The 13,285-nt window shown below is 49.5% G+C and overlaps 1 protein-coding gene across 6 annotated transcripts in view; it reads right to left on the bottom strand.

The window, feature by feature from the left end:
• HNF1B (HNF1 homeobox B) overlaps positions 1-13,285 on the bottom strand; it is a 51,470-nt gene that overhangs the window by 9,025 nt on the left and 29,160 nt on the right. For 2 of the 6 annotated variants that reach the window (XM_053657193.1, XM_053657191.1), the window contains exons 5-8: positions 11,632-11,792; positions 7,057-7,189; positions 2,826-3,020; positions 301-419 (exon numbers count right to left, since the gene is read on the bottom strand). In XM_053657193.1, coding sequence (XP_053513168.1) covers positions 301-419; positions 2,826-3,020; positions 7,057-7,189; positions 11,632-11,792 — 608 coding nt within the window. Of the gene's footprint in view, positions 1-300; positions 420-2,825; positions 3,021-7,056; positions 7,193-11,631; positions 11,793-13,285 lie in introns of all 6 variants that reach the window. The other 4 variants (XM_037163730.2, XM_037163729.2, XM_053657195.1 and 1 more) reach the window with 3 other exon arrangements.

Genomic DNA, 13,285 nt, shown 5'->3' with positions numbered 1-13,285 from the left:
GCTCTCTTTGGAAATACCTTTTCCACAGATCACTGGCAATCCACTGTGTAATCCAGGTTCCAGTGACTTATCACACTTCAGTCCTCATTTGGTGCTCTTGTTGAGGGCACCAGGGGAACAATAAGCCCCTTTAGCCTGTGGCCCATCTTCCTTGCCCATGGCCTCAGAGATTCCTTCAACAAGTAACAGGGGGCCACAGAAGGCCCAGACTTGTGCTGAGTCCAAACCTGCCACTCTCCCTATACATCGATAGCCTTAGTCATTACCCACCCGCCACCCACCCTTTCCCAATGGCATTACCTGTTTACTGGAAGACATGTTGGTGAGTGTACTGATGCTGCTGGTATCTGTGACCACCATCGCAGATGGGAACCGGGAGGTATGGGAGTACTGGGGGGGCTCCTGCTTGTGTGTGTACACTGGAGAGACAGTGAAGACAAAATCAAGGTGCAGATCACACAGGCGTGTGCCCTTCCCACGCCACCCCACACTGCAGCTCCCATGACCCCGGGCAGATAAAGAGGGGCAGGGTGGTAGTGGCGATGGTGATGTTTGGGAAGGCAGTGTGATGTGGTGATAAGAATGGCCGTGTATTTAAATCCTGGCTCCTTAACCAAGTTACCGCGCTTCAGTTTCCTGCCAGAAGTAGGGGAATGATATCGGTTATAGGGTTAGAAGAGATCATGTTCAAAGCGCTTTGTACCAAATAAATAAACGGCCTTGCGCAGTGCCTAGTCTGTAGTGGTGGACAGCACTTCTCTTCCTCTGCCTTTCAATAAAGTGTGAGATGCCTGGGGACCACCAAGTGACCCCTGGGCATATGTGGGACCTCTGAGATTTTAAGTCAAAAAAATTCTAAGTAGCTGGCAAACACAAAGGAGCCGACCGGCACGTGCTTACCATTTCAGCCAGGACTCAAGCACCAGGGCTCATGCTAGCAATTATAGATTAATTAATAATTGTAATTAGACATAGGTATCATTAATCAATATCATTCTGGGCTTTCCAGTTGGTGCTAAAATGCCTTCTGACATCATAGCCTTCTGACACCCCAGAAATATGAAGGAGAGACAAAAGGAGACTAGAATCAAATATAACCTCCAGGAACATGTGACTCCTTTTCTAGTTTTTCTTTGGACTTGCCCACCAAATCCGGAACCTTTGGACTCACACTAGTTATCCCTGAGATTTATGTAAATTCTAGGCCACATGACCGACTAATGAAAGCATGTGGATGCTTGGCCTTAGGGGAAGGACCAGCCTGTTCTACCAAGGAGTCCTCTAAGTAGGGAACGGGGGTGAAGGTCACTGCCTGCTGCCTGCTGCCTTCGCCTGCCATTCCTGTGGAGGGAGGCTGGTAATTTCCTGCCAGGCTATCTCTTCATAGCCAGCCAGGCCAGCTGGGCCTCTGCGGTTCATAGATCGCTGGTGATCACTCTCTGACTGTCCCACCCACCCAGAAAGCCATGGAAAAAGCCAGCCCAGGTGAGGGGGCAGGGGCACGTGGGGAGCAGACTGTCAGGCCCGGAGAAGCAGGGAACTAGGGCACATGAACTCCCAGACCCTGTGACAGGCTGTGACAGATGTTTTAGAAGCCACGAAAATGTGATTGGAATGCGAGATGGTGCTTAGAAACAAGCTCCACAGGCCTGCAGGGGGCTCAGGCAGAGCCCAGAGGACAGAGGGCAGCTGAACCTGAGCGCCTCCCTCAGCTCCACCTGAGGCAGCCAGGGGAGAAATAGAAACCCTCTTCCTCATTGCCGCCGCCTCCTGTTACGGAGCCCTTAACTGACGGCCGCTCGGGCCTCTATAACTCTCGATGCTTACCAAACACAGTTCGCAACTATGTTCACCTCCAGAATCACTCTATATGCATATTATGTCCATTTCATAGATGAAGAAATGGAGGCTCAGGGTGGCTAAGAAACATACCAATGGCTGCACAGCTGGTAAGTCTCAGAGCCAGGATTTGACTCTGGGTCTGTCTGACTCCATGACTACCACTCTATTTCAGAGACTTCTCTGATGTTCCTGTGGGATCATGCCTGACTCAGGGAAGCTATCCTTTCCGTGATTTCTCCCCAAAGTGGTAGGCCAGGGGCTACACCCTAATCCGGCCAGAGGACTGGGGCCCAGGGGCTCAGGATGGGGGTGGAGAGAGCTACAGGGGCTAGAGCTGGGTGGAAAAGAAGTCATTGAAATGTAGACTTAGGGTAGGTGTAGACACGAGATGGGAAATAGCCTCGGGGGGCAGGGGGAGCAGAAACACCAATATTCCTTGTCCAGGAGGCATACAGCTGGTATTTCCCACCTATGTTCATAATTCACGATGCTTGGAGTGTGTAAATTGGAAGGCATGGGGTCTCTAGAAACTTCTTCAACTCCAGGGGGAGTAAATAGGATGAGAACTATATGCCACCTATAATCATTGAGTGATGGTTTCTCGGAATTTTGGACTGAAAAGGCTAAACTGAGGCTCATTGGGAAAGGTGCTGTGGTTGACTGGTGACATCCACGGGTGCCAGAGCGGGAAACTGGGGCACATGTCCGGCATACACACTACCCTTGCTCTTTCTCTCCAGCTCCCCTTACAGGGAGGCCTCAATCGTCCTGTTTAAACTTTCCCCGGAATCTTGAGGGTAGAGGAGAAGAATGGAAAAGGCATAGCACCACCCAAGAGTTATGCTTGAAAAACTGTCTTGGTTGGGCATAGGTAGGAAGAAGGGACCAAACCGATCAACTTCAGAGAAAGCACAGACCCAGCAGGGGCAGAGGGTGGCTGCTGAGGGCCCTTTGCACTCCTTCCGGCACGCCCAGGTCCTTACTGTGAGAGTTCTGCAGCTGAGTCACAGTGGCCATGAAGGGCTGCTGGGCCATATGGCTGCCAGGGCTCTGCTGCATGAGGGGCTGCTGGTGCGGGCTGTGCAGCTGCTGGGAGAACTGCACCGGCTGCAGGGCTGCCAGGCTGCCGGCCACACTGTTGATGACAGGGACGCTCTGTGCTTGGGAGGTGTTGAGGCCTGTGGGGGCAAGAGGGAAAGATCAGTGATGGCTTCAGCAATGAGGAGAGGTAAATGGATGGCAATAGCTATCAGCTGAGCCCCCGCTATGTCTCAGGCACTGGGCTCAGCAGGTTACATGAGAGATTGTATGGCAAGTGATTTTATAGGCCCATTTTTTACAGACAGTGAAACTGAGGCTTGAGATTAAGGGACTTGCTCAAATTCCAAATTCCATGGTGAGTTGTAGATGGAAATGGGCTTTAAACAGATCTGACTGAGGCCAGAGTCTCCCAAAGTCATATGACCTCCCAAACTTCATTCCCTTGAGGTTGCCAGGCCCCTGGGAAAGCTGACCTACTTGCTCATTCCATCCATGCCTGCTTCTGAGAGAGGCTTGCTCTGGTGGGGCCCTCAGGGCAGAGTTAAAGGCAGTCACTCTAAGGAACAGATTATTGTCCAGCTCTGTCTGTCCAGCAGAGGGCAGGAGTGTGCAGAGACACACACTGATTAAAAACAAAATAATACAGCCCCCACAGTCCTGGGAGTATGAAGTCCGAAGACACTTATCTGGCAGTGTGAGCAAACACCCTGAGGGAGTCTGGGTGCTTATTCTCCTGATTGTAGCAGAGGGGGAAAAACCCTGGAGTTCAGCCAGGCTGTAAAGTGGGCATATTTTAGCTGGTAACACCAAGGCTTGTGGCCTCCAAAGGAACAGGTTCTGGGAGGAGGAGGAAGTAGTAAGTTAGAGGTTGGCGGTTATAGTGCGTCTTGCCATCTTTCTGATCTGGGGGCATGGGGGGGACCTGTCTGGTTCTGTACTGTCTGTATGCTGAGGCCCCCCTAGAACTGGGGCCAGCACTGCAAAGATTGGCTCCCTGGTCCCCGCCTTCCATCTGTTCCCTGGGCAGGGCTCTGGGGAAGCCAGATGAGGCAGGTGGGAGTGGGGGCAAGATTATCGGGCGGTGGGCACGGGGGAGCTACCCCAGCCTCTTTCCTGGAGCGCCAGTGTTCCTCTGGCCTTGCTTTCTGGGAAGTGGGGGTGAAGGTAGGGAGGGGAGAATGAAAATGAAGAGGGAAATCCAGAAGAAGGCCTCTTTTAAGCAAATGTGGAAGGGCCCCCCAGAGAGCCTGTCCTGAAATGGGGAGGGTTTCACAAGCAGGTCTGTGGGGGGTCTTCTCTGGAGATAGCACGAAGAGCTCAAAATGCCCTCTTCAGAGCTTTAGCTGATACTGTTATCAGGAACCTAAAAGGCAAGACGAATAAACCCCTTCCTGGCTCTCCTGGGTGGGGCAGGGGGCGGGGTCCTAGGATTGCCCTCAGAATAGCACTATCTCTCCAGTTCCTGGCAGGGGCTCAGCTGTTCCTCAAGCCAAGGTCTCACCTGATCCCCTGATAAGTTACTATTTCCCTCTCCCACCTTCTACGAGGGTCTCAGTCTCCTAGGAAGCCCCACAGATTTGCTGTTTCCCCAGAGTCCATTGCTACTGCCTGTTAGGAAATCTCTGCGGAGAAAAGCAAATTAGCCTGTTTAGAGTGGATGACATTTGAGGGCACAGTTCTGAAACCTGCCTGTGCTTTAGAATCATCTGGGCGAGCTCTTTAAGAACTAACTATACATTCCTAGGCCCCACCCAAAACTCAGTGAGTTAGAACCTTTAGAGGTGAGGCCCAGGAATCTTATTTTCAACACAGCCTGTGACCCTGACCCTGATGTGCCTCAATTCCAGGACCGAGAGCCGCTGACGTCATTCTAGCTCCCTTGGAGTGTGACTCGTGGCCTTTTCATCTGTCTTGGGGCCTTGGTTCCTGCTTAAGCAGCATTATTGTCCAGACCAGTAGGTGAGTGGAGAACGAGGAATTGGCACCACCAAGTAATTCATCACATTCTCCCTGGCCTCGGTGGCCCACGTAGCCAATGGGACTGAGTTGGCTAAAAGAGGGTGCCTGCCACTAAGTCTTTACCCTGACACTCCACGGGTAGGACCGCGGAGGACCGGCTGAGTTTGCCAGTGGTCCTCACCCTCCTTCCTGCTCCCTCCCACTCCAAGCTCACACACACAGTTCGATGTTCGCTCTGGCGTGGTAGGAGGTTAGGATTATTGTCAGAAGGCAGAGGAGCAATGGGTGAAGAAAATGAGAAGGAACGAGACTGAAGAATATGGAATAGCCTCAGGGGAGATTTTAGTTCAGGTAGTGCTAAAGAAAATACATAACTGTGTGTTGGCCAAGTCAATTGGGAAGAAAGAAGGTAAGTAGGATGGTTTGTGCAACACTTTGGTTGGAGAAATAAAGAGGTGGGATATCTTATCCATGGGTCTTTTAATCAAATCTTCTAGATAGCAAGCAAATAGGTTTCAGGCTGCGGATCTCATTCTCAGCGCCATTAGTATAGTTACCACGTTTCTGGAGAGGGCCCAGTGAAAAGGCAGTAAATTTAAGGTAATTTATCATTCTGTGAGTCCTCTACGGGCTTTCTCCATTCCCATTGCCCTCCGAAAAAAAAATGTGGAGCACAACTTCCGGCAGCTACGGAGAGGGTGAGAGCCCCACATACTCATTCAGTAAGTCTGTGTGCCTCCTCTGGGCCTGGTCCTTAAGTGTATATAAGTTGTGCTCTTCACAAGTGACCCAACTTGCTCTCCTGGCTATGGATTCTTTAGGGAGCCCTGGCTGGCATAGCTCAGTGGGTTGAGCGCGGTCTGTGGACCAAAGGATCGCCAGTTTGATTCCCAATCAGGGCACATGCCCGGGTTGCGGGCCAGGTCCCCAAGAGAGGATGTACAAGAGGCAACCACACATTGATGTTTCACTCCCTCTCTTTCTCCTTCCCTTCCCCTCTCCCTAAAAATAAATAAAATCTTTAAATTTTTAAAAAAAACTAGGGAGAAGGGGAGGAAACAGTAAGACTAAAACAGAGAGGTAGTCAACACAGGCACCTGACACAACGGGGCAGTCCTGGGTTGGAAGGAAGACGAGCAATGTGCCTGAGAACTCTCAGGAGTACTTTCCAGAGTCACAGGATAGCTCGGCCCAGGCCATCACAGTGAAGCTAAGAATGCACTGGACACTCATCCAGGTTAGAATTCTGAGAGGGGCGTCTGCAGACACAGACTGCGTCAGCTTTCCCGTGCCCTGAAATAGTCCACCTGGGGTGGGGTACAGCCTGGCTGAGTCCTGTAAGACTCCTGGAGCTGGAAGGACCTGACCCATCTCCCTGTCTTAATGGGCTCAATGACCTGTTTCTCCTTAAGGACCCAGAGATTGTGACCATTCCCCTCAGTTCCCTCTTGCTGCATTTTCAACCGCTGGCCACAGGTCTCATCTGATCACACAAAACTCCCCATTTAGAAGGAAGCTCCAGGACTCACAGCATCTTCACCAATACAAAGGAACATCAGCACAGCCTCCTGGAGCAGGGGCCCCCAACCCTCAGGTCACTGACCGGTACTGGTCTGTGGCCTATCAGGAACCAGGCAGCGCAACTAGAGGTTAGCGGTAGGCAAGTGAGCAAAGCTTTGCTCACATTACTGCCTGAACTCAACCTCCTTTCTCCAGCAACCCCCCACCCTGTTTGCGGAAAAATTGTCTTCCACAAAACTAGTCCCTGGTGCCAAAAAGGTTGGGGATTGCTGTAGAATCTACCATATACTTAAGTGATAGGAATGAACATTAGATAAAAGCAGAAGCCACAGAATTACACATACTCATGCTTTACAGATTTACAAGTATGTCTATGCACACTGTCACTGATCAGCGACCCATTTTACAGATGAGGAAAACTACACTTCATAAAGGTTGGATGACTGGAACCAGGTTGCACAGCTGGGAAACTATGACCAAGATTCAACTCCATTGCATAACTTTTTCTTGTTTTGGGCTAAACAATCCAAATATCATCGAAGAGAGAGATAAGAAACTAAACAGGGTGAGTCAAATCTACCAGTGGTGGGTGAGTCTGAAGGGAGTCTTCTTTAGTCCTTTCTTATGCTGTTGACTCACTTCCCAGGCTGCTGCTCTGTGCCCCCAGGTTTTCTGACTAAGAACAGAACTTACTTTGTGCAATGGCCATGACTCCAGAGAGGGGCGTCATGATGAGGTTTTGAGATTGCTGGGGGTTATGGTGGGACAGACTGTGGATGTTTGTCAAGGTGCTGACGGGGGGCAAACCACCTCCTGAGACCGAGATCTGCTGGAGAGAAAAAACAAGAGCAGCATGAGTGGAACTGGACGTGCGGAGAGCCGTGTCCAAAATGACATCACTTAGCAGTTCCTTGGCACAACTAATTAATGGGTAAATTCATCCATCCATTCATCCATTCATTCATTCACTCACTTATTCACTCAATAACAATTATTAAGCACCTACTCTTGGGCTGGAACTGTTCTAGGTGCTGAAGATTGAACACTAAGTAAAATAGACAATAGTCCCTCCACTTATGGTGCTTCCATGTGTTGACTATCTCTGCGTTACTAGCCTGTTTTAGAGATTCTTCTGCCCTTGGGTATCACGTGATTGTCACTTGCTGGCTTTGGAAGTATCCTCTGTTCTGCTCTAGGCCTTCTATATTGTTGGTGTTAAACACAAGTGATTGCTAAAAATAGTAACTGAAGAAATGTCCTGGGACTCCCGGTGAGAGCGGGGAAGCTCTCACTGACTAAAGGCTCTGCCGAGAACCGCTTATACATTAAGTCACGAACCTCGCAGGAGTCCCATGAGGTGACTACTCCTGCCAATCTCATTTCACTGATGAAAAAAACATCAGAGTAGATGTGTATATTGCCTAAGACTCAACAAGTAGTAAATGGTACATCTGGTCTTTAAACCTAGGTCTGTCTGACTCCAGAACTCAAGTTCTTACCTTTCATAGAAGACTTTCCCCCACTCCTACAATTATTACTAAGGGTTGACAGGGAGCAGCCATTATTGAGCTTCTCTATTTTTCCAAATTTCCACTATAGATTAGAATTCCTTTCCTTTCCTTTCCTTTCCTTTCCTTTCCTTTCCTTTCCTTTCCTTTCCTTTCCTTTCCTTTCCTTTCCTTTCCTTTCCTTTCCTTTCCTTTCCTTTCCTTCCCTTCCCTTCCCTTCCCTTCCCTCCCCTCCCCTCCCCTCCCCTCCCCTCCCCTCCCCTCCCCTCCTTCCTTCCTTCCTTCCTTCCTTCCTTCCTTCCTTCCTTCCTTGTTGAGGAGATGATATTGTAATAATAAAGCTACTAAATAAGCCTTGGGTGCCAGGTATCCCCATTCTGCCTTACCATTATATTAATGACAGATTAGTAAAAAAAGGCTACTGATTTGTGTATTTACTACATACATGGCCACTCTGAATCTTTTTATTGGTGATTGAATCCTTTTACTCATTCCTAATAGTGTCTTTTCTGTTTTGATTTTCTTCATTTCTCCAAGTGTATAAAGGCATCACAAGCATATAATGCTGATAGGGTCTCTTCCTTGCCAGTGCTAATGTGTGTATATGTTATGTTGCATTGGTTGGAACTTTCTGAATAGCATTAAATAATGAGACCTGTCACCGTCTGTGCTTTGCTTTGATGCTGATGTTTCTCCATTACTATAAGGAACTATTAGTTTTACGTGTACACACATACACCTTTTTCACGACAAAGTTGTTTACTATTTATAATTTTTCAATAACTTCTAAATTGTCACTAAGAAAGGACATCCCTCTCATTCTGAACTAACTCAGACGTTTCTGGTGCCATGAGGGACCCTGAGAGTGCTTTCAGGGCAGGATAGCTACGTACCTCAGAGCTCTGGGTAGTCTAGTCCCTCTTCCTGTATCTGTCGTTACCTAGGGCTGCCCAGATTATAGGTCGCACACCAGCACCCCTGTGAGACACTGTCTCCCTCCCGCCCTGCCCTTCTGATCAACCTCATAGCCTCCAAGGTTAATTTGAAAAAGAAACAAAGAAAAAAAACAAACAGGTTTGTTTGTGTTTTTAATATGAACATCGAGAAGTAAGTTAGGGGTCAGGTGACCAAGAAGGAATTCCAGCCACATCAAACAAGAGAGAACCAGCCTGTTTGCTGGACTTGTTTTTCAAAATGTCAGAATCATTAAAAAAAAAAAGGGCAGTAACATGCATTCAGACTTCCCTTAGGAGTTGCAGTCCTTCAGGAAAAGTCACAGAAGTGACCATAATCTGCCATTTCAGTGCTGGATTTTAATGGTGAAAGAGAAGCACGAATGACCAATGATAAAAATAGCTTAAACATGTTTTCAGTTTATAAAGTGCTTTCACGATAGATAATGACACCCTCGGGAAAGGCATTATGATGACTGCCCCTATGTTACAGATTAAGAAAGTGACCTTCAGAAGAGTTGAGAGGCTGTGTGTCATTTGACTGGTCAGTGAGGAAGCCAGAGTCCAAACCCAGTCCTGCTGGACATCAGCACACAGGAACTGTCATTCCTTGTGCAGGGTTTACTCAAAGAGCAGAAGAGCAGCAAGCAGTCCTCACAACCACGACCCCTCATTTTACAGATGGGGAAACTCGAGGTAAGCAATGTCCATCCTACTGGTGATAAATAACAGAGCCCAAGACTTAGACACACTGGTCCCCTTGCTTGCATTCTTTTAAACCATATTCCCCTCTTGCATTGCTGGACCAAGATGTGTTAGATATTAACAGAAAACAGACTCTTGGATTTGGGCTTCCAGTAATAGTGACATAATATATGAGCCAGGGTGTTGGAGACTAGTGAAAAGCTGGTCCCTGCAAACAAACTTCCAGGTATTTGCTCACATTGAGGTGTGCTGTCTTGGTCAATCATCAATCCAAGGATAACATAAATGTGTTGGACAGTCAGCGAAAGCACTTTACAAACTCCAAACACATTTATGTTGGACTCAGTCCCATGAGGGCACTGCCAAGCAGAACAGGAAAAAGAAGAAAGCGTTTCCGCAGGCTGCCCTGGGAGCAGCCCTGGCCCCCAGGGAGGCAGTGTGCCTCTCAGGAGAATGAGAGCAGGGTGCTCAAAGGGAAACCCCAAGGGCCTTCAAGCAGTGGGAGAGGAGACTTGGAAGGTTCCATGCACTGAGAAGTCAAGACCTCTTCCACAAGGCACCTTCTCCAGGGAATCCCGGGTATTCCTTATCCCTACTTGTGTGGGTCTCAACGTGACTCTTTAGAATTCATAAAGACTTGTCTGTGCCTCTCCCAAGGTAGCTGAGACAACCCGCTCATCATGAAGAAGCTTAAGGGAAGAGGGGAGGCTGCAAAATGCCTCCCACGGGGACACCCATTCATTTATTACTTTGCAGAGATCACTAGCAGGGAGATCATCTCGGGTCCCCTAAACTACGGTCAATGAGGCCAGCTCTCTCCTTGGAAACTGCACTTTGTTTTCCCTTCAGGGAGCTGGGGACTCAATCACCTGTGACTCACCATTCCTGTGTTGGCTATACAGCACCCACGTCAAGGTCTCAAATGGCATCTGCTCCCTGTCCCCCCCCCACTGCCCCCACCTGCCTCTGGGGCAGACACCTTGAGGGAATGCAGCTCTACCTGGAGCATAGGAGCCAGGAACCTGCAGCTCCTCCCCCTGCCGAAACCCAGAGCCTGACCAAAGACTAAAGTTTTCCACCACCCACCCCCCCTTATACTGCTCTCGTCATGCTTGTGTTCTCTCATCGGCTGCCTGCCCCCTGCACTTGTGTTGCTGGAGGACTAGAACCTTGAAAGTTCAAATCCGAAAAGTCTACTCCTCACCAAATGGGCTACACTTACATCTGGGTGTAGACTGTGGTAATGGATATAGAAATCTTCACTTAAAGAGAGTAACACTGACATTACCATAACAACGACAATGTCACGTATTGAATGTTCACCTTACCAAGCACTGTGCTCAGTCCTTTCCATGTTATCAGCCCTGTCTCCTCAATAACCCTATGGTTACTAGTTCCATTTTATAGATGAGAGAAAGAGACCTGGAGGAGCTCAGGAACCTGCCCAAGGCTACGCAGCTATTAAGTGCTGGAACTGGGATTGGAACCTGGGTCATTGCAACTTCAAAGTTGCTGCTTCTTGCTTGCTGCGTGAGCACTGCCCCACCCCACCTGCCGTGTTGTGCTGTGATCGTCACTAGCATGCCACCGGATGTCCTTCGAAACCCCAGCTCAAGATGCTTCTCCTTACCTGCCATCCACTAAATCCTCACTTAATTGCTCTCCTTGCCAGCACCGGGGGGGGGGGGGGTGAAGAGAAAAAGGGGACTTGTTTCAAAGTGAGGCCCTCTCTAGGCTAAAAAACTGGCTTTGGACGCCTTGGTTGGGGGTGGTGGTGAATGAACATTTTATCAACACAAATGTCATTGGCAGCCCCAAAACAAACAGTGTCCCACCCGGCTTGCTCCTTTACGAGGCATGCAATCAATAAAATGAGAGCAGAGCTCTGTCAGATTTATTGGCTGGGTTCAAACCGAACAGCTCTTCCACCCACCAAAGGCTGGGTCACCAGCTCCAGCCTTCCATTCCAACTCTGGGCAGCCCCCATCTTCCCCGGTAGGGCTACAATGGTTCATTGTTTGCGGCAGGCCTTGTGAGAAGTTGTGTTTGTTTTGCCTCTTATCTTATCAGCTCCAGGGCTACAATGGCCCAGGTGTACTCACCATTTTACCATCAGGTGAGAGGAGATTGTGGCCCGGGTCCAAGCTGGCTGGAGAGACTTGCTGTAAAACAGACTGGCTGGTCACCATGGCGCTGTTGCCGTGGTGACTGATGGTTGAGGAGGAAGTGACCTCATTGTTTCCCTGCTGGCTGTAGCGCACTCCTGCAAAACAAGGCAGACCCACCAGCAAACATTAGTGCCGCAGCCAGGGCTCTGGAACACTGACCCCGCTCCTTCTCCTGTTTTCAAGGCTGGATGACAAGAAAACAAAGCTGTCTTCGCCTCCCCCATCTACACACAGGAAATACGGGCTGTCTTTCTCTGGGGGAAAGGCCTCTGCTCGGTTCTGGAATGCATGCTCCATGAGGGCAGGCCGTTTCTATCTGTTCTGTCTTGTTCATTGCTACATCCCCCGTGCCTGGGCACCTGGCAGCCACGCAATAAATACATGTCAAATGAATGAATGAACGAATTCTGCTTGGTGCTGCGTGAGCACCGTGCTTTTAGGATTTAGGGTCTTCCTTTCCTGGCTGGAGTATTTCTTTTATTCTTTCAAATGCCTTCTAGAAATGTTTCTGTGGTGTCTCTTGACTATGTATGGCTGCAACGTATGAGCTGACACATTTTACAAAGAGTCACTTGCCCAGTGACCCTTGCAAGAGCTGTAGCAAAATGCATCAGTTTCTGTGCATGACCCTTTTGGCTAAGCCCTAAAGGTCCTCCACCTGGGGACATGGGCGGAGGACAGGGATGGGGCCGCAGAGGGGAGTCTTTGGCTCAGGGACTCACATTCCTTGGATGGGGTCCCATTTGGCTGACTTCCAGGGCACAGGGGAAGAGGCGTCTGTCTGCTGGGAGGTGGGCAGGCAGCCCACACAGGTCGATGTAGATGCTAAGTAAAGCCCTGCAGTTTGGTCTGCAAGGGAAGGGAGAACCGAGCATGTTCCCCACCTCACTACTCTGACCTGCCCTCTAGCTCAGGAACCAGAATGAATGTCTGTGCTGGTTAAGTGAAGGTAAGCACACTCCTGCAAAACTTCCCAGGAAAGGGAAGATGCCGGGTAGAGACCAGGCAAGCGAAGGAAGAGGTTGGGCAAAGAACCTGGGTAAGTTTGCCGAGTCAAAGTCCTGTTTGATGTGCCCATGAAACAGCCAAAGACAAAGTTGGCATAGGTGGACATCTCCCCCAAAGCTCAAGCTTAGAAAGAGTGTTTTTGTTTTCCACTTTGGATCTGACAAAAAAGGACTGGGGGGACCCTCTTCTGCAAGGGAAGGAGACCAAATGTTCTAGGCACGAAATCATTTGGGGAGGTGGGCCAGCTGTTGGGCCCTACTTCTCCTTTTGCCCAGTTTCCCAAGATGAACTGTCACTATATAAAGTAGATTGATTCTGCTGGTCTGCTTCCCCCCTGCCCCGCCTCCTTCCCAAGGAGACTACAAAGTCCCCCCAGGCAAGCGGCAATAACCTGCAGCCCCCAGTACACTGAGTGGAAGATTGCCAAGAGGAGAGCCCAGCCAGTTTCCCTTGGACCCTCTGAAGAACATTACTCAAGGCTGGTATGACCTAGAGTTCAGGAGGGCTGGGAAGGAGGGCTGGGAAGACTAAAGCGGGGCTCTGGTCTTCAAGAGCAACTTGTTTGACTCTTCTCCATCCT

Source organism: Artibeus jamaicensis, unplaced genomic scaffold (assembly GCF_021234435.1).
Source record: "Artibeus jamaicensis isolate MK-2021 breed Jamaican fruit bat unplaced genomic scaffold, CSHL_Jam_final contig_1998, whole genome shotgun sequence".
Classification (NCBI taxonomy): domain Eukaryota; kingdom Metazoa; phylum Chordata; class Mammalia; order Chiroptera; family Phyllostomidae; genus Artibeus; species Artibeus jamaicensis.
This window is presented reverse-complemented; position numbering and strand designations above follow the sequence as displayed.